Genomic DNA, 24,601 nt, shown 5'->3' on the forward strand with positions numbered 1-24,601 from the left:
CAAGTCAATAAAAACATTTCTAGTTCAAGTACTGGTAAGAATGGAAGCAAAGACACCCACATTTCAAAATAATCCATAGTCCTTCATCAATGACATCTGTTCTTGCGTAGAAGGGAGACAAAGTATGTCATATGTCAACATTTTCACAAAATCAATTCCTAATTACAGGTCAGGCACCAATATTTGTTCATATATTTAAATATCTAACAATCTGTCTCTCAGCTTCATGATTAGTTTTCATACGGAACTTCTGTGTCTTATACAGAATACATACAGAATATAATAATAAATATTTCTTAACTTACTGAGTTGGTTTCAGAATACCTTTAAATTGAAGTCTGCAATCCAGAGTGGACAGAGATTCCTTTGTTCCAGTTCTTCTGGAAACCGAAGAACATGGCTGTCTCTTTTACTCAGTGCCCTTGTAAATCTTAGGGGAGAAAGACCTAAATTACAAATGGAAATAGCCTATCAAAACCTTCGGTAGAAAGTGAACATGTATTCAACACAGCTGTAGTTCACCTGAAGAATGAATTTGTAACTCTACATGTCCCCAGATGGATGTTTGAATTTACATTTGAATATTTAAAAAATTTCAACTGTCTTCTTATCTTTTTCTGTCATGATTAACTGTGCTGCTGTAAATCTTGCTTAAATGTGCAGTTGGACAACTCCTAATGGTAGGAAAAAAAGGTCTTAGATTTGTACTGCTACACACAATTGAGACCACAGAGGCCTAAGAACTATGAAACCTGTGTGATCTCCCTTTCTTCTAATTCTCCAGGCACACTAGAGAATAAGGGAGCGGAGCAAGGTCTGGCCCTTAGCAGCAGGAATTGGAACATGAAGAAGTACCGATTAAATCAGAACATTTTATAACACTGTCAAGTGTCCTGAGTGCATGAAAATGCGATACTTTTGCTTTCTTCTACCTTTTTTTTTTAATGCACCTACTTCTTTTCAGCTTTCCAGTTCTTTAGTAAAGGGCTTTGCTTAATCTTTTCCAGGTGGACAAATGCACAAAACCTTTTGCACTAATGACTGATGAAGAGAACGTATCCTCCAATTTAATGATATCTCTGTAGCCTTTTCCAGAACACACTTTCAGTCGTTGTGAAAATATATTTTCTTATACCTTTTTCGTTTGCCTCATCGTTGCATGGAAAAGTTCTCTGATTTTTTTATTACTTTAATTTTCCAGACTAATTACAGGATTGTAAGTTAAACCATTAGACTTTTAAAGAACTAGGACTTCTTGGTTTGACAACTCTTACAAAGAAGCAGCTTCTTCAGTGCTGCCAATCTATCTGGGATATATATTTATTTCGATTTGGCTATCATCACCATAAATGTTGTTCTTTCCTCTGTCACATTGAATCTGCATGACATTAGCATGTCACCCATAGAACAGATGTCACTTTACTACAGTCTGTTTTTTTGTTTTTGTTTTTTGTTTGTTTGTTTGTTTGTTTTTTCATTGTAATTAATGATCTGGTCTTTCTTGACATGCTGCAATTTACTTGCAGCAATATAGGCGCTCTGATGGGAACAGGGTGATATAACTTAGAGTGACAGCCAACAGAGTGAAAATAATCTACTAAAATATTTGAAAAGAAAAAATTGCCTTGCTCAGCTAAGCAGCCTGAAGGATCAAAGGATGCCAAACAGTCTTTCATCTGAAAAACACAAGTTGTTGTACAGCAAAATGGTACTTGGACTTGTTAATGGCTACTTGGATCATTAGCAGCTGTAAAGATATTTAGGAAGTCAGTATAATACTGCTCTAATTTCTTCTAATGCTGTTTCAATAATAAGTTTAAAACTGGTTAGCAACTATATATATTTAAACACAGGACCCAGGTCTTACAATTTTATTTCCATTTGGGTATAAGATGGAGCTTCTTTTATAGTGCCTGACATTGTGTCACTTTCTAGTAAAGGGCTGCTGGTACTAAGAGGCTCAAAATGCCATATGTAGTTAAAATCTCTATTTTCAGATACATTGTCTAGCTTATTCATGCAGAGAAGTCATTTTACCTTTTGACCTTTCTGCTGGACTGAACAAAATGAGTGAAGACACATCTTAACAGCCCTTATATTTGAGTGAAATGTGGCTGCAGCTGAAATTGTCACAGTCTCCTGTACTATTCACATTAGTCTATTTGTAATACACTTGGCCAAACCATTCCATGTTAGGTATTTACTTCTTTTTGTTTAGATTTATAGTGAAGTTTAAAAATCAATGAAGTAGAAAAATCAAAGCGTTCTAGAGCATTTTAATCAGATATAAATTATGACAACCGCAATGCTTCATGCAAGTCCAGGTTTTTAAATGATGAGATTTTTACTTAACAAACTAATTTTGTTCATCTGCCTAATTACTTTTTATGGTAACAGATAATTTAACTGAAAGCTTAAGCATAAGCCCATGCTTAAACACATTGCTGAGGTAGGGCACAATTCTCAATATTTTCTCCTGTGGATAACAAGTTTAATGACCCGATAATAAAGAGCTTAGAGCCCTTTCAGAAATGCCAGATGTCTTCACTCCTCCTTGATCTCTTTGGGAGCTGAAAGTATCTAAATGCCTACCAGGGAGAGTCCTACCTGCTTAAATCTGACCTCATCCAAAAAGGATTTGTTTTCACTGGTACTTTTGAAAGCCTGGAGAATCTATCAGAGCGCGTGCTGGAAGGTGGCATGCATTAGTAAAAACAGTATCTCTAGGGGCTGGAAAAACTGAGTAGGTTATCAGGAGTTATCACAGAAGCTGCAATTAAGTTAAGCATGACAATGACAGATACAAGAGTAGCACATCACTCAGAAATTATTAAAAAGTCGGGCAAATGAGCAAAGGATCTGAAAAAGCCCAAGAAGTCTAGTCATAAATATAGATAACCAAAGAGAATACCAAAGGAATTAATCGTCAAAATCAGAGATTACTCTGAGGAAGAGCAGGTGCTGAGTGAACAGCCACATGAGTAACCGTAGACCCAGAAAATGTAAATTTAGAGAACAGCAGAGGAACAGGTTACTCTGTAGTGCTGAGTAAAACAGAGGGACTAGATGGGAAGCTGCAGCAGCTTTCACAGACTCAGTCACGGTCAAAGGCAGCGCTGACAAAGCAGTATGAGGCAAATTTCCTAATTCATGGCAATCTGCAAATAAACCTGGTTCATCAGCGTCTATGAGAGTAACATTAACTATTTCAGATAAACAGGTAACACAGTAGTAACTGATGTACTCTCTCTTTGGCCCCACTAGGTTTATGTGATCTTTATGAGTAACTTGAATGTCTACATTAATGAAGCTATTACCTGCACTATGACTATGTGAGAAAATGTGAACACAGAGATCACAGAATGTTGGGGATTGGAAGGGATGTCAAAAGATCATCTAGTCCAATCCCCTGCTGGAGCAGGAACGCCTAGGTGAGATTACACAGGAATGTGTCCAGGCGGGTTTTCAATGTCTCCAGAGGAGGAGATTCCACAACGCCCCTGGGCAGCCTGTTCCAGTGCTCTGTTACCCTTACTGAAAAGAAGTTTCTCCTCAAATTTAAGTGGAACCTCTTGTGTTCCAGTTTGAACCCATTACCCCTTGTCTTATCATTAGCTGTAACTGAGAAGAGCCTGGCTCCATCCTCGTGACACTCACTCTTTACATATTTATAAACTTCAATGAGATCGCCCCTCAGTCTCCTCCAAACTAAAGAGACCCAGCTCCCTTGGCCTTTCCTCATAAGGGAGATGCTCCACTCCCTTAATCATCTTTGTTGTTCTGTGCTGGACTCATTCAAACAGTTCCCTGTCCTTCTTGAACTGAGGGTCCCAGAACTGGACACAATATTCCAGATGGGGTCTCACCAGGGCAGAGTAGAGGGGAAGGAGAACCTGTCTCGACCTACTAACCATCCCCCTTCTAATACACCCCAGGATGCCATTGGCTTTCTTAGACACAAGGGCACAGTGCTGGCTCATGGTCATCCTGCTGTCCACCACGACCCCCAGGTCCCTTTCCCCTACACTGCTTTCTAATAGGTCATTCCCCAACTTATACTGGAACCTGGGGTTGTTTCTGCCCAGATGCAAGACTCTACACTTGCCCTTGTTCTATTGCATTAAATTTCCCGCCCCTCCCCCAACTCTCCATCCTGTCCAGGTCTGGCTGGATGGCAGCACAGCCTTCTGGCGTGTCAGCCACTCCTCCCAGCTTGGTGTCATCAGCAAACTTCCTGATAGTACACTCAATTCCCTCATTCAAGTCACTGACGAATATATTGAATAATACTAGTCCCAGTGCTGATCCTTGAGGGACTCCACTAGACACAGGCCTCCAACTAGACTCCACCCCATTGACCATGACTCTCTGGCTTCTTTCCTTCAGCCAGTTCACAGTCCACCTCACTACCTGATCATCCAGACCGCACTCCCTCAGTTTAGGTGTAAGGATGCTGTGGGAGACTGTGTCAAATGCTCTACTGAAATCAAGGTAGACCACATCCACCACTCTGCCATCATCTATCAAGCTAGATAGATAAACAGAGATGATAAAATATGAGCAGTCACATGAACTTTTAATCTAGTTGTATTTTTCCCAGAAATCATGTAACCAAAAAAACTAGCCTGACACACTTCAGATCACTCATGTGCATACCCATGTTTTATTACTTTAAGAAACTGTGCTTTCGAATAATACTGTTTGTGCATGATGTTTCATTTCTTAGGGCTACTTACGCAAAGAATCAAGATGAGTTTCTCTATTATATACATATTTTGTATAAATGTAAAACCAGACACACAGATGGAGCTTGCAAATTTAGTGTGATGGGCAACCCAATGAGTCATAATGAGCCTGCAACTCCAGGATGACACTGAGACAAAGAATCTGAGGACCATATGTTGCCCTGACGCAAAAACCCGGCCTCATGGTCAAGAGGCCATGTGCATGCTGATGGACCTGGTTGCAGGCAGCACAGGCACCGTGGGCAGGCCATGTGTGCCTAAGGGGCTCTTTTCTGTCAGCCCCTTCACTGACTCACAGAATGTTAGGGATTGGAAGGGACCTTAAAAGATCATCCAGTTCAATTCTCCCGCTGGAGCAGGAACACCTAGATAAGGTCACACACAAAGGTGTCCAGGTGGGTTTTGAATGTCTCCAGAGAAGGACTCCACAGCCCCCCTGGGCAGCCTTGTTGCAGTGCTCTGGCACCCTCACTGTGAAGAAGTTTCTTCTCCTATTTAAGCGGAACTGCCTGTGTTCCAGTTTGCCCCTTGCTGCTCCCTTCCCCGCCTGTTCACCCTGAGGTGCAGGGCCATCCCTGGGGCAGCTCCCCTGGGTTCCCACCGCCCTGACCCCCATGCCTTCCCCTGGCCCTGTCACGGCAGGTCAGTCCCACCGCTCACACCCCTGTCGCCGCCACTTGCATTATGTGTCTGCGCACGATTAGTGAAAATAATGATTCTCCCACAAACGGCAAGATCTCCGCTGTCTCACAGCGAGCAGGAGCGGTGCCGCTGGCACTGCCGGGCCTGTGTTACCCGTCCCTGCGAGCGCGGCCCCGCGCCATGACGGGTTCACCGGCCGCACCCCCAGGAACACAAGGCCCGGCCGTGACCCGTCAGTCACCGCAGCGGCAGCCGTGGCCTCCGGGAGCTTCGCAGCTTCATGCACAAAACCTGCCAGGCCTCGGCGGGAAAAAGCCTGACTTGGGAGGGGGAAACAAACCCAAAGCTGGCGGGTGACCACGGCGGGCTGGGGAGTGCCAAGCTGAGGGGCGCCCGTGCCTGTGCACCCGGTGGCGCTGCGGGGGCGGAGCCGCCGCGCGCTTCCGCTCCCTCCGCGGACGTCGCTAAGTCTTGCCCCTCGGCGGCCGCCGTATCGGCCGCTCCTCCCGCTCCTACGGGCCGGGGCTGCGGCGGGCGGCGCGCGTTTTTCAACCGCCATGAGCCTGTGGGTGGACAAGCACCGGCCCGGCTCCCTGGGCCGTCTGGACTATCACCGCGAGCAGGCGGCTCAGCTCCGCAACCTGGTGAGGGCGCGCCCGGGCCCGCTTTGCAGCGCTTGGCGGCCTCCCTGGCCTCCCTGGCGTGTTTTGCCCGCTGCCACCACGGTCTCCTGGCCTGAGGCGAGCCCACCGCCGGGCCTCGTAGCGGGGATCCTCCGGGACCAGGGATTCCATAAAGCCGCTCCTGTGGGTCTGCAGGGTGGGGATTGGGGGCTGTCCCTCGGTGCAGGCCCTCGCCTGTCGGTCCGCGGCATCGTGCCCCGCTCGGGACTGTGGCCTTGATGCTGAGGAAAAGGCTGCGAGAAAATGAGTGACTTGACTTTTTGGGGAGCGATGTGTGTCTGTGCTCCCTGCTGGTTTTAGCCCAGAGTGATCAGTGTCTCTGAGAACAGGGCTTACCTTGGTTACTTGAGGTGGGAATAAAAGTCAGGACTCTGACTGCTTGGAAGTTGAAGGACAGCTTCCCCTGCCAGATGTGCTGGCTTCGCTACACCGCTGGATTCATTCACTCCCTCAGTGTTTCTCTATGACCGTTATATGCAACTAATGTAAATTATAACTGTGGAGTTTGGTCAGATGTTCTCCAGCTTATGCTTTTTAACATTTCAAGAAACAAACTCCTAGCTTCATTTAAATACAGGGTATTTGTTACTCGTTTGCTTATATTCAAGGCTTGCAAATGAAACAACAAAGTAATTGTGTATATGAATATATATATATTGTAACTGTATGTGTATGTATCTGGTTTAAACTTTGTTTTGATATTTTTTTTTACTGTGCATTTATTGCAGTAGTTACTCTAGAAACCCAGGAAAGGATTTACAGGCTGGAGTGTTGGGTTTTTTGTTTGTTTGGTTTTGGATTTGGGTTTTGTTTGTTTTTTTCTTTGTTTTGTTTTTTTCCAGAGGTGTTTGGAGTTAAATGAGTTACTTATGGTTTTCAGAAAAGTATGGCATTCCATAGAAATATCGCTGCAGGAAAGGAATTCAGCAGTTCTAATTCTAGGTATTATGTTGTGGCTGAGCTGGAAAAGTAATTTCATGGAAACATGGTTGAGAATGGAAAGATGAATACTCTTTTATAAGGAAAATACTGTTGTAGCTAACTGATCTTGTTGCTTTGTGTTCAGGTTCAATGTGGTGACTTCCCTCATCTGTTGGTGTATGGACCATCAGGAGCTGGAAAAAAGACAAGAATAATGTGTTTGTTGAGGGAATTATATGGTGCAGGAGTGGAAAAACTGAGGATTGAGCATCAGACTATAACGGTAAAAAAATCCCTCATCTGCTGTGAAATAATGTGGATATTTATATACTGGTGTATTTCTGTTGTGAGGCCTTTGTATTTATTCGAGTTTTTTTTTTTTTTTTAACTTAGTATCTTCAAATTATTTTATGTAATTAATCAGACTAGTTTGGTTACATGAACAAATACTTTTGCTGGATATTAATGTTCCTTAGGATGGGAGGATGTGGGGTTTTTTTAATGTGTTGTGTTTTTTTTTTTTTTTTTTTTTTTTGGGTTTTTTTTTTTTTTTTTTTTTCTGTGTCTGGTTTTTCTGGTGTGCTGTTTTGTTTTTTTTACCTGTCAGTTTGGACAGTAACAAGTGTTGATGGACTGGTTCTTGACTAGATATAATTAATTTAATTTGTCTTTAAAAATAACCCTTATTTTTTAAATTATTAGCAGTGCTTTTTGCATATATGTACAAGTTTTAACTTATTTTTTCATGACAATTTCAGCATTACCGGAAAAAAAAAATCAGTTTAAATTCTATCTGCCTTGGTCTTAGGTATTTGTTTTATTATTGAAAGGTTATAGTATTATCCATTCAAAATCCTTGTTATGGAAAGCTTAACCAGCAAGATGTTATCACGCTTTATTGATAAGTAGGTTATTTAATGCTTGCTTTATAATTCACAGTAGCAGAACAAATATAGTACTTGGACTGGGTGACAGAAATATAGGTTATATTTAACTGTTCAGACCCAAATTCGATGGTGATATAAATACTAGTGTTTTCTTTAAACAATGTATAGACTTGAAGTCCTTTGCCAAAAGAAGTAAACAGCCTTTTTCAGATTTGTCCAGAGGATTTCCCTCCAAAGTTTTTATTTGGAGGGATGAAGTATCACTCATTTTGAATGGCCTATTCCAGTAATAAGCTTTTTTGTTACTAAACTCAGTAACTGGACTATTCAGCAATATGCAGTATGTGTTGCTATAATAATTATTACTATTATTCTACAGACTGGATGGTGTGTCTTTTTGTCCTTTGGCGGTGAGGTTGTAGGGGTAGAAGTTCTCTGATCTCTGAGACTTTGGGTTTGCCTTTGGCCTTACTGGTTGTAATCTTTAAGATAAATTTTTACATCAGATTTTTAGAACACTCTGAAATTTAGTATGCTTACTTTCTACATAGGCACCTTCTAAGAAGAAAATTGAAATTAGCACCATTGCAAGTAATTATCACCTTGAAGTTAACCCAAGGTAAGTGTACAGGAAAAATGTACCGCTTCAGATATAAGCCACTGGTCGTATTTTAAGTGGTTTCAACTGGGATATATAAGGGCCTGATTGCCTAATTTATTGCCTGAGCAAATTAGATAATGGTTTATGGGTTTGGACTTCAAATGGGTGCAGAGAGAGGATTTTTTTAGTGAACTCTAAATGAACAAAAACTTGAATTGCTGTATACTGAAGACAGTAATGTGATGCTTCACTAGCAACATAGGCATGCTGCTGTTGAGGGTTGGGTTACAGAAACAATTCTGGATTCAAAGGCTCAACCATTTAAGTTGAAACAGAGAGCTTTTATTGGAACCAACACCCATGTATTGTTAGTTCCCATACAAAGAAAAAAATAAAGTTATTTGAAAGTCAGCGAGGTTTACACAGTAACTCTTTAGAGCACGGGAAAGAACCCCACCACAAAATACTGGGAATTTTGTCATGAGTGAGGTCAGATGTTGATTTAAATGACAGTAGCTATAATGGTGTACTGTATGTCTTCTGTGACAGTTGTGAAATTGCTGGTGATATTTCACTGACCCAAAGTAAATACTTTGTATTTACCTGAAACTCTTTAATGTTGCTTTAAATCACATGAGAGTAAATGTTGTGCATGGGGAGGCTTTGGTTGTGTTGGCTTTGTTGTCTGGGTTGCAATTATAAGAAAATGTGTATCCTGAAGTAACTTCTAGCTTTGTGCTTATTGTTAAACCTTCTCTCTTGTTGCTCTGCATTTTAGAAGGTATTCTCATGTACCATGTCTCCTTTAAAAGCTTGTTCTGCAGCTAATCTCTGTGTATTGATTAGTGAATGTCTGCTGGTATTCTAATATGAACCCAAATAATTAAAACTGAGACTTTTACTTGTAATTAACTGTTCGAACGTGTCATTTTGGTGATATAAAATGTATGACCCTTGCATCTTCTGCTCTGATAGCCTAGTACTACTAATACTTCTGTTATTCTCCATAGATAGAGTACTTTTAGGCTGAAACATATAAAATAATTATATTTTACTTTGAATATAAAAATCCTGAAAGTGTAGAAATGCTAAATTGGTTATTGCATGTAATGGTATTGCTGAGTTTTGATTAAGAGTTAATGTACTGATTCATAGGCTTTAAGTGATCAAGCAATTGTCATGTTTATGTCTGACCAGACAGTGAATCTGCAGGTGCTGTGCTATAATCTGTGAAGTTTTATTGAATTATAATACTGTGAAGTCATGTTGTGCATCTTGATTAACATGGAACATGATAAATGGCAAACAAGGAAAGGAAATTAACTTTTGAGAAAGACTCTGTAGACATTGAATTTATTATGGAACTTTATTAGACAGATCTGTTATTTTTCCTCCAAAAAGAGGTTATTGTCTGAATTCCAAAGCACTGCCTGCTGGTCACTGGACTTGCTTGGGTTGATGCTTTAAAATAGGTTCTCCTGAGTAAGCGAGTAGTGAAAGAAAAAGGATCAATAAAAACTAGTTCTGTGGTAACTGCCCTTGTTCTTTGTTTTCCTGAAATGTTTGGTGTGGTCACATAATATCAAGGATAATTTTCACCATGAAATTTTATAACTCTGAGTGTTCTGTTACTGCAGAGAATAATTTATCATTAAATATTGGGAAATTACTTTAATCACTTTCCATTTCCAAAACCTGTCTAGTTAATAAGTAGAACCATCTTGTTTCTTTTTGCCTTTTTTTTTTTTATTATTTTTATTTTTTTAAATTTCTTCTTGTGCTGTAATCAAAGGTCTGCTCCCTTGCTGAGGGACAGATCTTCACAGTTAAGTCAGCGTAGCGTATTTGGCAAATTGTTATTTAATGCTATTGAGCTAATATGCTTCTGTCTGTTCTGCTGTCTTCTCCTTGGCAAGAATGGGAACGGTCTGGTTGAGTGGTGACTAGAACAGGACAGACAAATGCTTTTTCATTTGCTTGCTAGTAAAACTTTGCAGAGCTACTGCTGCCCTGTGAAAGCAGTAGTCTGGGGAATGCTAAATAGTGTGAGATTTTTTCCTCTTTTTCTTTGCTTTTTCAGTAGTCCAGTTTGCAAGTCAGTCCCCAGTGGATGTCAAATGTGGGACAAACTGGCTAAGCTGCTGCCCTGGGGACTGAGAAGGCTGTGCAGTGCTGCTGTAGTGGGTAGTGAGGAGAAGAGGTAGAAGGAGATCTAGTATTTCCCCATGTTTTCTGCCTTCTAAGAGGAAAAAGCTAACCATCTGTGCTGTAATAGTATCTCGGTATTAATCTCTTACTGGTAAATCTTCAACTTTTATTGTATCTGCTGTGCTGTTTGAGTTTACACTAAGTGTATAGCTTGTTCGCATGTTCGTAGCATGACATCTGATTTTTGGGGGAAAAACGTTTACATCAGTCCTTTGAGTCAGGCGTCCTATAATATTATATATATTGTATATAATTTTTCTTCCCATAATGGGTAAAAATGTTCACATTGTGTGTCTTTGCCCAGATCATAGGTAAAAAAAAGTTTAGATTTCTCATATCAGAAAAATAAGTTCTGTTTTATTGAGTTAATAAAACATTTGCCAAGGGTTTCACTACTTCCCAATACGATGCTACTAGTCCAGCTGTGCCTGTGTAAGTTCTGGGTTGTTTTTATTATTGGCAAGGTAACTTTTAACAAAGTATGTGTGTTGAGCTTAATTCTAACCCCAACAGCTTCTGAATTCTATTGGCAGCCTTGCTCAGTTAGTTGACCAAGGGACTGCTTAGGATAATGTATTTTATATGCAATATAAAGTTGTTTTAAACCAAGTTTTGTTCAAACTCCTGGTACAGTGATGCGGGAAACAATGACCGTGTAGTAATTCAGGAACTCTTGAAGACAGTAGCACAATCCCAACAGCTTGAGACAAGTACTCAAAGAGATTTTAAAGGTGAGTAAAAACAGTTAAAACCAGTCAAAGTACTTTTAAAACTTGTTTTTTAGAGATCTCAGCTGACTGCTTGGTTTGTACCTGTATATTGTATGAAGGCACATGAACCTTTCCCAAATTAAACACTCTGGAAATATCTTGAGTGGTTAAATACTCAGTATGAGGTTGTCTCTTGTGTTGGTTTCTTAGGAGGACAGGGTATAGTTGAATGGCTGTGGCTGGGCAGAGGGAGCTGGGATTCCTGCTGCCATTTTCCCCAGTCTGCCGTTGAAATGCAGTGTAACTTGGTTTATTGATCTACAATAGTAGTTGAGTTATGAGCTACTGAAGCTTAAAATTGAGTTGAGGGGCTGGATAACCATAAGGCACACGGTGCTGTTAAAGTTAGGTGTTAGCAGCTTATTTGTAGGGTTTTGGGGGATGAGTTATATTAGGCAGAATGTTAAGAAGTATTTTAATCCACAGTGTACTGAAGCACACTGGGTAAGAAAACTGAAAAAGGCTTTCATTGAGTTTCCAAGGCACATGTTGCTATAACTGGTATATTTTTCCTCCCCATTACTAAATGGAAAGCCAAATCAGAACTATGTAACAAGAGACTGAAGGAGAGAGGAAATCTTGGCAGATAAGAGTAGAGCAGAAATTAATTGAAAATTGTCATGGATTTAGTACTTTGTCTTGTTTTCCTCACTGTTCTCAGGAAATACTGTATTTCATGTAAGCTGCTAGACACTGGCTCTATCAGTTATTGATATATATATATTCTTACAGCTGCAGTCATACCTTGTGCCTCAAGGTATCTGGTAAGCTGCCTTTTCTCCTGAGGCTGCATATATAACCAGAAGAGAAATCAGAGAGGAATAATGGGCTGACTTGTTCCTCCAGGCTGTTCTCACTGGGCCATTCAGAGTACTGAAATGAGCCATCTGTGAGTTGGCTGTGGAGGAACATGCAGAAGGTAGCTGCTCAGGTTGGCTGCTTCATATTGAGTGTCTCCTGGTTGTTCTGAAGCATTTTTGAAATACATTTAATATATATATATATTTTGTCTTTAAACACCATGGAAAGGCACTGCAGCTACAATAACAAGGCAGCTTTCTACTTTGTTTAGCTATTGGCTTTTAAATATAAAATGTATTGAGGGGAGTCTTCAAGAAGTTTTTTGCTATGTCCTTATGCTAAAAATTCTTTTGAATTTCTTACTTAAAAATTCCTTTAAAAAGTTACCATACTATTATAATTATCAAAGGGAAAGCTTCTACACCTACCTGGAATGTTTCTTGGCACTGAGGTGTTGCAGGCTCTGAAAAAAATTTGCATTCCAGGCTATGAATATAGTATGTGAAGGAGCAGAAGATGATACAGTCAGAAAGTATGCAGGTTGTTTTAATGTTTATTTTCCTGCCTGTGGAACCATGATGCCTCTTGCTGTTTGTGTCATTTATTTTGGTGTTATCCCTTGTATGTCAAAGTACTCATTTAGTTAGAAAGATTTGATATTAATAAAAAAACCCACTATTTTTAATCCTTTTTCAGTGGTCCTGTTAACAGAAGTCGACAAACTCACTAAAGATGCTCAGCATGCTTTGCGGAGAACGATGGAGAAGTACATGGCAACTTGCAGATTGATCCTGTGCTGCAACTCCATGTCAAAAATTATAGGACCTATTCAAAGCAGATGCCTGGCTGTACGAGTGCCTGCTCCCAGCATTGAAGATGTATGTTAAAACACAAGCAAAAATAAGTTATTTAAAACTTCTTACTTGATACATTCTTGATGTGGACTTATTTTACTTCCACGGAGTGACCTAGTTATTTGTGGGGGGTGACTTGTCAAGCGTGTCTTATGAAAGACTGATCCATCTCTGGTCCAGAAATATTTCAAACAGGAGAATCCGTAGGTGCCATACTGTTTGCTCAGTGTTGCACTCCCTGCTGATTTCCTTCTAGATCTGCCATGTCTTGTCCAGTGTGTGTAAGAAAGAAGGCCTGACGCTTCCTCAGGAACTGGCTCAAAGGCTTGCAGAGAAATCTGGCAGGAATCTTCGGAAAGCACTGCTTATGTGTGAATCGTGCAGAGTACAACAGTAAGTCACTGCTAAAGATGAATGTAAATTATACTCTCAGACACATACATGAGCTTACTTCTGAGGCCTTGTTAGAATAGGTGACAGTTTGTTTTGATTTTATTTTTGTTTAAATATTCTTATTATTTAGGTATCCTTTTACTGCTGATCAAGACATTCCTGAGATGGACTGGGAAGTATATTTGAGAGAAACTGCAAATGCTATTGTTGGTCAACAGACACCACAAAGGTAGGTGAATACACTTGCTTGCAGCTATAAACTATGTTTTTGGTGTACTCTCAAACCTAAAAAAAAAAAAAAAATTTTTAAAAATGTGGCAACTTTAGTTATATATTAGTGTAGTTTAGTTATGTATTTCTATTTCTATATTGGTATTTCTATTGGAGCTGATACTGGAACCAGAGGAAATGAGCTTTAAAATTTACTAGAGGAGGCTGAATGAGCTTCATGAATTGAAACAATTGTTGGTTTTCTCTGTTGAAGCTTTGTAATCAAAAGGGAGCATGAGCTTAGTTGCATGTGGGTTTTTTTTTTTTTGAGGGGGTGTTAATTTTATTTAAGGCTTCTGTTTCACCATATTTAGCATAACACACCTTTGTAATGAGAAATCGTTGCTTGTTTTAAGGACATTAGGAGATGCCCTCTTCATCCATCTCAGTGTCATACGAGCATCCTGATCCTTCTACTCTGTTCCATATATTACATGAGATGCCACTTAAATTCTTGTATTTAATTTAAATGGTTGTAGCCTCTGACCTGCTGATATCAGGAGTTGAGAATTGATAACTGTGTCACCTAATCATCTCACCCTTCTTGTAAACAATGAAGAACAGAAAACCAGCATAAGCAACTTTTGTGGCTCTAATTAATTTTGTGGTGTCTTCTCACTAATCTTAAGCATGAATAATAATTTAGATATGAAGCCTGTGACAAGCCTGAAACGAATTCCAATAGCCTTGTAGCTTCTAGATTAACTGGGGCCATTTAACTAGAGTACATGTAACTTATCTTCTTATCTTTCTGTTTTGAATAAGAGATGATATGTAGCATTTCAACTGAAATTGGCTTGTGCAATGCTCTTAGGTTTTGTGTGTTATTTTAAACCCCAAACAGAAAAAGAACTTTGCTAACCTTGAAACCTTGATTTTTGCCCCGCTCTTTTTGCCCCGCTCTTTTTGCCCCGCTCTTTTTGCCCCGCTCTTTTTGCCCCTCTCTTTTTTTTTTTTTTAACCCTGCATCATATTTCACAAACACTGAAAACACATAAGTGTGCTTTGGGGACACACTTATGATATTTTGTGGTGCTTTTCCAACAGGCTTTTAGAGGTCCGTGGACGGCTTTATGAGCTCCTGACACACTGCATTCCTCCTGAGATTATAATGAAGGTAATTCAGCTATCTAGCTCTTCATGTGTCACAGATAGTAATACAATGACAGTCTCAATTTGAGTTAAGACAAACAAATGAAAAAATCCACAAATTATCCAAATATTGTTGAAAAATATTTGTGCTTTCCAAACAGGGAGGAGTGACAAAAAGACACTTTTCTCTTGATAGTCCAGGTTATCGCTCTGAAACAGTAACTAAATACCGTGTTCCTGCAAACACTGATACATAACATTCACTTTGCATGATCCTCAGTTGGTACACTAGACTGTCTAGTTAGGTGCATGCCTAAGTATATTTAAGCATGAGGGTTCTGATTTGTGTAGATTTTTGGGTCAGGAAGATTCTGTTCTCTAATCAGGAAAACGTGAGTGTCTAGTTTATTTTTGTTGCAGGCTTCCTTGTTCACACTTCTGTTGATTGGTTTACTCTAACTTGTTCTGTCAGCATCATAGCTGAATATCACAGAATCACAGAATGTTGGGGGTTGGAAGGGACCGCAAAGATCATCTAGTCTAATCCCTCTGCTGGAGCAGGAACACCCAGATGAGGTTACACAGGAATGTGTCCAGGTGGGTTTGAATGTCTCCAGAGTAGGAGACTCCACAACCCCCCTGGGCAGCCTGTTCCAGTGTTCTGTCACCCTTACTGAGAAGAAGTTTCCTCTCATATTTAAATGGAACCTCCTGTGTTCCAGTTTTTACCCATTGTCCTTTGTCTTATCATTGGTTGTCACCAAGAAGAGCCTGGCTCCATCCTCATGACACTCACCCTTTACATATTTATAAACTTCAACGAGATTGCCCCTCAGTCTCCTCTTCTCCAAACTAAAGAGACCTAGCTCCCTCAGCCTTTCCTCATGTGGAAGATGCTCCACTCCCTTAATCATCTTTGTTGCTCTGCACTGGACTTTCTCCAGCAGTTCCCTGTCCTTCTTGAACTGAGGGTCCCAGAACTGGACACAATATTCCAGATGGGGTCTCACCAGGGCAGAGTAGAGGGGAAGGAGAACCTGTCTCGACCTACTAACCATCCCCCTTCTAATACACCCCAGGATGCCATTGGCTTTCCTGGCCACAAGGGCACAGTGCTGGCTCATACTCATCCTGCTGTCCCCCAGGACCCCCAGGTCCCTTTCCCCTACACTACTCTCTAATAGGTCATTCCCCAACTTATACTGGAACCTGGGGTTGTTTCTGCCCAGATGCAAGACTCTACATTTGCCCTTGTTCTATTGCATTAGATTTCCACCCACCCAACTCTCCATCCTGTCCAGGTCTCGCTGGATGGCAGCACAGCCTTCTGGCGTGTCAGCCACTCCTCCCAGCTTAGTGTCATCAGCAAACTTGCTGAGAGTCCACTCTGTTCCCTCATCCAAACCATTGATGAGTATATTGAATAATACTGGTCCCAGTACCAACCCTTGAGGCACTCCACTAGACACAGGCCTCCAACTAGACTCTGCCCCACTGACCACAGCTCTCTGGCTTCTTCCGTTCAGCCATTTCACAGTTCACTTCACTACCCAATTGTCCAGACCACACTCGCTCAGTTTAGGTGTAAGGATGCTGTGGGAGACTGTGTCAAATGTGTGTAAACACAAAGGAGGACATGCTTTGTCCTCCTGAAGACCTCTCAGGCCAGTTTTTGTATTGAAGCATAGACATATTTTATGGGCTAGTTTTGATACAATTTGTTTTCTTTTGTGTAAGTTTTGTTGTTATAAGTTCAATATTTGCTGTGTCCTAGTGGAGAGGTTTGCTGAAGGATCCTGGACCAGCAAGCCTCTTCAAAGACAGAAGTCATCTTGGGAGGAAAAAACACAAATGGGATGTGCATGTTTTTATTCTAGGCAGGATGAACAGATGCTGAAGAAAACTAGAGCAGAACAGAGATTAAAGCTGTTTGCAACTTGCCCTAGGTGGACCTGACCATCAGACATAATTACAAGATATTAAATTTATTTTCACATTAACTGATTTCTGCTGTCTGAGAGTTTTGGTACTTAAATGTTTTTTTAACTGTGTGTTCTTATGGTAGGTTAGTGGATCCAGCATTGCTGTGTTTGAGGAATGTTGTTGTCAGGCCAGTGATGGATGTTTTCTACCCACTCCTTGTTCATAAACTTTATATGGTCTAGAAATACTTCTTGCTTTATCCTGACCATTTTTACAGAGATGGATTCACAATTATGTTATTGTTATCTCTGATCTAAAATAATGCATTTTTGCTTTTTGTAATGACTGAAGTGTTGTCATAAAGTATCTTGTGTGTGTCTACACATACATATGTAAATAAGCAGATATAATTAAATTTTAAATAAGCTCTTTACCTGTTATTTATTAATGTTTTTTCTCTTTGTGCTCAAATGCTGTTGAGATAGGAAGTGATTTTAATACACTTGGTGTCTTGGTAAAAATTCTCCCCAGGGCCATGTGCTTGAATGCAGTAGAGGTTATAGTGTTTGGAGATGAGGTTATTTTATTTTCTTTGTTAAGGCATAAGTAGTTCCAGTATATGATTTTTCCCATCTAAACACATAATAGGCAACCTCTCTTTTGACATGAGAAATTTATCTGAAGAGACATGGTTCCATGAATGTAGTTTGGTCAAATAGGTGATGTAGTGATTCTTGAATGTCTTTTCTGTTGCATTAATAAGTGAACTATTGGTCATAGCTTGGCTGTTTTCTGAGAAATGAGATCATCCTCTTAACAAAAATGTATATAATTTTTCAAATTCTGTCCTGTTTTTTTCTATTTTAGGGCCTCCTGACGGAACTCCTAAATAACTGTGATGGGCAACTGAAAGGAGAAGTAGCACAGATGGCGGCGTTCTATGAACATCGCCTGCAACTGGGCAGCAAAGCCATTTATCATCTGGAAGCATTTGTTGCCAAGTTTATGGCAGTTTACAAGAAGTTTATGGAGGATGGACTAGATGACATGATGTTCTAACTCTGATGCCCAAAGTCATACACAAAATGTTGTCTCATGATGCCAGTTATGTTGCAAATGTCTTCTTGTCCGTGCTTGATTGTATGTGTGTCTAGTCCATAGTAAAATATTTTATTTTGCTATTAATATAAAGCACAGTGAGCTAAAGAACAATAGTTGTTCCCTTTTAGAAACCAGATGGACTGTTTGACAGCCACAAATCCTTCTTTAGTTCCCTACAAAATACATTAGCTTTTCAAAAATACAACAAGTGGGCTTGGAAAGTGTATAAGATCATAGTTGCTTTGCACTATTTTTAAGCTGGCATTAAGAAGAAAGAACATGGGTGCTGCATGCTTGCTTTTTGATTGTTTATGGGCAAGGCTGTAAGGGAAAGTGTTTTTTCCGTATTGTAGTATGCTGTGCTTACTGATTTGTGTATCTCACTGTTTTTCAGGCTTCTTTTATTTTAGCCACACTGTTTTCTGTGGAGTGTTGATGCAGAATGTTTTCTGACTCTTGTCTTAAGCAGTTGCATTGAAATTGTGGATAAGCAATACTTTTGTGTTGCTTGTAAATCAGTTAGTTTGACAACATGGAACATTTTGTTCAGAAGGGATATACCTATATTAAAGCAAGTCCACTTGCTGTCTGACACTTTCAGGTTCACCTCAGCATATGTAATGCTGTTCAGATTATTCCTTTGTCTTTGGTTTAACCAAGGGTAAGGTTTCAACTTTTAACAGATATTCTTTCACCTCTTAAATTGATCTGTGATGTTTTTTAAAATGGCAAAATAAATTGTAGAAGTATGAACAACAAATGAAATGCTGATTTAGTGTTTTTACACTGTCTGTGCCTGCTTGGGTATGTGTGTTCATTTGCTTTTGGAAAAACCAACAAAAAAACACACAACCCAAAATAATAACAAAACAACCAACACCATCTTTGCCACTTTATGCTGTCAACCTTTCAAGTGTTACGTCTATGTACTATGGCATCCTAAAAATGACTGAATTTGTACCTTTTGTTACTTCACTCTGCTAATTTAGGCTATTACTAGATAGTGTTTTCCATCCTCCTGCGCTTTATTTTTATTTTTTATTAGCAGGGAAGGGTTTAGCATTTGGGAATTGTTGTGTTGCAGAGAGTTATGCATAATGGCAGGTTTTTGGAAGCTAGGGCCCTCCCTCTAGTAATTGATAAAGAAAGAACCTCACTAGTTATTACTGACTCTGTCATCCCATTTAAAAGGTACCGAAGCCAGCATTACTCCTTAAAGAGATAGTTTCACTGCTGTTCTCAGGAACTCAACCATCCTATGTGTGGTTGTTAATGCGTAGCTTACCTTCAGATTCATTCTCATGAAGACGGTGCTGGCCAGCTTCATGCTCAACTGGTCTCCTTAAAACTGAAGAAAGCTAGAAGATGTATTTTTTTTTCTTCCATCTCCTCTTGTCACCCAAATCCACAGCACTGACAGCTTGTCAGAGTGTGAGTGTCTTGACTGTCAGAGATCCTGGAAAACCACTAAATTAGTTAGTGATAGTAGAAATTAATGTACAAATCCATTACAAAGAAAAGCGCAGGGACAGTAGAGAGGGCATAATTAGTGCACGTAGAAATTGCCCGTCTTTTAGGAGCCAAGTCTCACCTACTCATTTTTAAAAGCTGAACAAACTTTACCATTTGCCTGCTACAAGTACAGCGTGTGACAAAGCAATAGTGTGAGTTCAGAACATGATGAAACACTTCCCCCCTCAAAAAAACCCAAAACAAACCCCAAACCAACCAACCAAAGCCCCACAAACCAACCCCAGAAACTAACATAGGAGAAGAATATATATATATAGGGATTTACAAAATACAGTTAAAATACACAGAGTATTTATGTGGAAGGTGGGGAGGCAGGAGCAGGGTTATAGGTTTGTTGGCTGGAGGAGGCAGAGGAGCACAGGATCTCAGCAGCTTTGTCTCTGAGACTGAAACCTCAACACAAAGCTCTCTGTAGGTGTTCTTGCTGCCTCTTGAAGTTTCGTATTTATCATGTTCTACCTGGGATGAATCAGGAGCAGCCAAGGATGGAAAAATGGGATAAATGAACAAGGATTGCTGACAGAGAAAAAAGCGATCACTGTTTCTGAAAGCCAGCATTTCCATCTCCTGCTCCTGCCTCTTTGTCATCCACAGTCTAGAGCACACAAATTTAAACACATAGGCACAAGATCTTATAAGTATCTGCACACATTTTTCTTTCCTACAGTTATCTTTAAGGCAATTTTTCCTTATTATCCATAGCAGGCTCCTCAGGGAAGTGGTCACAGCACTGAGCCTGTCAGAGTTCAAGGAGCATCTGGACAACGCTCTTAGTCATGTGGTTTAGTTTTAGGTCATCCTGCGAGGAGCGGGGAGTTGGACTTGATGATCATTAGGGGTCTCTTCCAACCTGAGAGATTCTATGATAATAATCAGTAAGTGTTGTCCTTTTTAGGACCATCTTAGTGACAAGCTGCCTTGGATGCTGCTTTCGTTCACTTTTGGGAACTGTAGCAGTTGCTTAGGGGCCGTGTGGTGTGAACTGAGCTCCTGGGGTGTGCTGGAGGAAGCAGGGACCAGTAACCCCCATACCTCACACTCTGTGCTGGCAAACAGGGAATGTATGAGCAAGCAGCTGACAGAAACAAAAGGGAGTTTTCTGCCCTTTTACCAGAAAAGCAGACCCTTAGCCTGGTAAGCAAGGGTCTTGGGGGGAGGGCACACCTGCCCCCACGGCCCCCACTCACAGCCCAGCAACAGCGCTGTGCTGCTCTGCGCTGAGCAACGCACGCCCAGGGGGAGAGGCAGTGCAGACAGACTTTTAAACTCTGCATAGCACAGGACCAACCTCTAGATGATCCATTTCTTCAACTGACTTCATCTTTGAGGCCTGCTTAGAATTGCTTCTGAATCGCCTGCTGAGAGGATTACCCTTGCTTTCATCCAGCGTCACCTCCTGCTAGTTCCAGCTGGAAGCTCCAAGCTGCTCCCACCCAGGTGGGACTTCAGCACTGAACAAGTGGAAGAGGTTGCAGAGTACTCAGCTTCATGCTAGCACAGAAAGCCAGAGGTGAAATCATTTTTTTTAAAAAATGATCAAAAAACTAAAAGAAGCAACTATTTTTGTTAAAATTTTCTCTGCAAAGATGAGCTGTGCAAAGGGCAGGTGGTGCGTTCAGACTTTATTCCCTCTTTCTGAAGTGTAAGTGCTAACTCCTGCGAGAAACGTTATTTTAAAAATCACATTATTTTTAGATACGATAAAAAACTCTACTTGAACATCAACCATAATAAACATATTGTCTGGTCGGAAGACTGATTTTTAAAATGTTTTTTGTTCAATAAATCCATGTGAGCAAAGCTGACATAAGGAACATCCCCCTGTCTACCAAAGAAGTACCCTGATTATTGCAAGGTAGAAGGTGAGGGTAGATAAGAGTTTATTTTCACAATTTTTCCTTTCAGCGCAGGGAATTCAAGATAACTGCAGTTCATTGATATAAAATAATACGTGTAATTTGTTTTGTTGGAAAGAGCTGTGGTACACCTGAGCAACCTTTAATCCTTCCTTAACGTTTTTTGCCTGTTCTAACAATTAGTGCTATATGAATTTGTTGCATTGGATTTCAATCAATAACCCAAACCAAAACCCGAGGTTATGTCTACCAAACAAAAGTTGTCCTAAGGTGACAGTGAAATATGCTTCTAGTTCCTGAAGACCAATGTAGTTCTCTTGATCTTTATTTTACAGAAGGAGCGAAGGATTGTAAATACGTACACATGCAAAAGAGATTAACTTCTATTGTCGAATGTGCCCTCAGGCTAATCTGTAGTATGTCATGCAACTTGCATGTCAGGAATTAGTTGCACATCACAAAATGATCCAGATTAAAAGAGTTTGCTATTAGCTTCAATATAATTTGGGAATCGACTCAGATTTTTTTGTCTAAATTAACTAGGACAACTGAGGCTAACCTTTATCTTGTTGTTTTTTTTTTTTTTTCTTTTTTTTCTTTTAAAGCAATGGATACTTTGCTTGTTTGAAAAATGAGCCTATTAGTAGTTAAACATTCCCATAACAAATATTCTTCCACAGTTGTGTGCTGAAGAAATTGTGTACTCTGTTTCAGCAACCCCTGAGCTAGTAAATATAGTCCTCATAATTTGAGTGCTGGGTGGTATTTCAGTGAGAATGGGTTTGGTACCTCTTAAACAGGCATGAGATGTACAAGCAGAAGGAGCCTGAAGCATGTAACTCCACTGCTGACACCACCAGCCCATTTGTGTTTCTCCTACCAGAGGTGCTGGGCACCTATCACCACCTCTGTCCTGACACCTTTGGAGTTGATCTGCAGTCCTGTCCTAAGATATGGAGTAGGTGTTGGTCTTTCACCATGGATCCTGTCTTCGGAACGTGACATTATGAGATGTCATCTAAAATGCCGGGCAACAGCTCAGGTTGCTGTCCTCTGTTTCCCTGTAGTAATGCAGCGGTGGGATCATCCTTGCTGTCATGCCACAGTGCTCCATCAAAATCAGTCCTGGTCTGGTAGCAGTGCCTGTGTGTGGCTCAGCAAAACAGGAGTCCCTGCAGCTTGATGGAATGTTTGTTTCACTGTGTCAAGGGAGATCTGCGCCATTGATAAAATGCTGTACTTTATCAGCAACCTGACCCTGATAGTCCTTTGAGTGACATTCAGCTCTTAATCAAAATTACAACTTCTTAATCCCATTGAAGTCCTCCAGTTACTTTTAACTCTTTCTCAGGGACCATCTCACAGGACTTAGTCAATCACTGTCACCCTGTTTCTACAGCCCTCTCAGTGTTATTCTTGAAGTAGTTTCATGCCACACTAAGTGCCGGAGTGTGGGTTCCCAGCTCCACCTTCTGCCCAGAGTCCCTTCAAACCATGTCTGTGCTGCCCTTAAGATCTCTCCTCCTCTTCAGACCCTTGAAAGACAGCTGCAAAGGAGATGCCGCTCTGCTTGGGACCCATCTACCTAGGCAGGGATCTACAAATATTCCTTGTAGGAGGTGAGCACCGCTCATGCTTTTCCGAAGGGTGGAGTAGAGCTCCGCAGTATAAAACAGGCATGCTCAGCCAGAAAGTGGGAGACCTGGATTCTGTACTTGCTGCATTTAAAGAGTTTTATACTAGGATGATTCATTTTGTTTCTAATTAATAGGTTTACTTTGATATTAGTTATTAATGCATTTTACTGTTACCTAGCAGTGCATTTAGGAGAGGAATTAGAGGTTAAAAATAGCTGTTAAAATTCTGCCTCATCCATGATGGAAATAATTTCTATTGTGCATCCGTGGCTGCTGTGTTTGATGGTGTCCCTGCCTGTCCAACCTAACTGTTCATTTGGAGGCCCCATAAGATTTGCTGAATCAGTGGTCTGCACAGCTGCATCTCAGGGAAACAGGAACACTGTAATCTCTTAAAATAGCAGTAAAAGGGCAAATTGACTGTAATTTCTGAAAATCATGGTCAGTGAACTAGTTACTGCCTAATATTTGTAATTCAAATCCAGGTCACGCACCTGCCCTCCCATCAGCCCATGGGGCCAGCAGGACTCAGGAAGGGACAACTCCGCCCCTTTCGTTGATGTGGTCCACTGCTGCCAAGGTTCATGGGCTAGAAGGACAGCAAGCAGAAGAGCCTGATTTGGTGCATGAGAAGGCATTGAGAAGGGGGGGACTCCTAGGATACGTCTATGGCTACCATATGCTCAAAAACAGCAAAAGACAGTTTCTACACATTTGCCTGCCTAAAACTTGGGATCTGTGTGTAGCCCCAGTACTTCTCCTCCTTTCTGAAGCTCCAGGCTTCTGTGTCCATCAAACCACCCTGCTTTACAGCCACCGATGCCCAGATTCTTCTGTTGGGCACAGCCAATGCTTCTGAACCTAAAGCTGCTGTCTTCTATTCCCTAGTGTCCAAGAGATCCTTTTTCCATGAAAACACACCAAATTCAATCATCGTAATCCCCCAACCAGTCTTAAATCTTCCTACTCACATTTCCTCACACCTCCTTTACTTCCAGTCTGGCACCACAGTCACCCCTTTATGCCCTCAGGCCCCAGCATGTACCTGTTCTCCAGTCTCTTTGGCTGTGACCAGCAAGCCTTGCCGGGGACAACAGTTCTTCAGTAACCTTTCCTGTGAAAGACAAGATCTGCCTCCTGCCTCTGGTGGTTTAAGTTGGAAGGGACCTCTGGAAGTTGTCTTGTCCAACCCTCTGCTCCCAGCAGGTCCAGCCAGATTGGGTTTCTCAGCCATCAGTGGCTGAGGTTTTAGAATCTTTAAGAACAGAGGATCCATCACCCCTCTGGGCAGCCCATATCACTGCCTCACAGGGAGAGTGTTTTCCTAATTTTCTATTTTCTAAAAATGTCTAATTTGAATCTTCCTTTACGCATTTGAGCTTGGTCAGGAGGTCCCCACTCAGCTGTGTTCACCTTCTGCCACATCTGCTCAACTTTCTGCACATGAAATGAGTGTTCCTATGCTTGGAAGAGGTTGAGCTCCAACACATAGTAGGTCAGCAGGATGCAATAGAAGACATTTTCAGTTTTCATTTGCAAAGCTGTGTAGAGATACCTGAATATGGGGGTGCAGGGAAAGTGCTGGTGGAAGGGAAAAAAAAAAAAAAAGAAATAAAAAGGCTTCTGGGCTTTTGTGGCGGTAGCAAATTCGACGAATCCAGACGCCGGCATAAGCTCTTTGATC

The 24,601-nt window shown here is 40.9% G+C and overlaps 2 protein-coding genes across 2 annotated transcripts in view; one reads left to right on the forward strand and one right to left on the reverse strand.

Moving 5' to 3' along the window:
* The window catches only part of LOC139827249 (uncharacterized), a 343,678-nt gene that overhangs the window by 312,081 nt on the left and 6,996 nt on the right, over positions 1-24,601 (reverse strand). The gene's annotated exons all lie outside the window — the stretch shown is intronic.
* On the forward strand, positions 5,846-18,656 carry RFC3 (replication factor C subunit 3). Its single transcript, XM_065829805.2, has 9 exons — positions 5,846-6,031; positions 7,137-7,274; positions 8,430-8,497; positions 11,321-11,418; positions 12,955-13,136; positions 13,369-13,505; positions 13,636-13,734; positions 14,823-14,892; positions 17,658-18,656. The coding sequence occupies exons 1-9, from the start codon at positions 5,945-5,947 to the stop codon at positions 17,847-17,849; spliced, it is 1,071 nt and encodes a 356-aa protein (XP_065685877.1). The 5' UTR covers positions 5,846-5,944; the 3' UTR covers positions 17,850-18,656.

The sequence above is a fragment of the Patagioenas fasciata genome, chromosome 1 (genome assembly GCF_037038585.1).
Source record: "Patagioenas fasciata isolate bPatFas1 chromosome 1, bPatFas1.hap1, whole genome shotgun sequence".
NCBI classification, from domain to species: Eukaryota; Metazoa; Chordata; class Aves; order Columbiformes; family Columbidae; genus Patagioenas; species Patagioenas fasciata.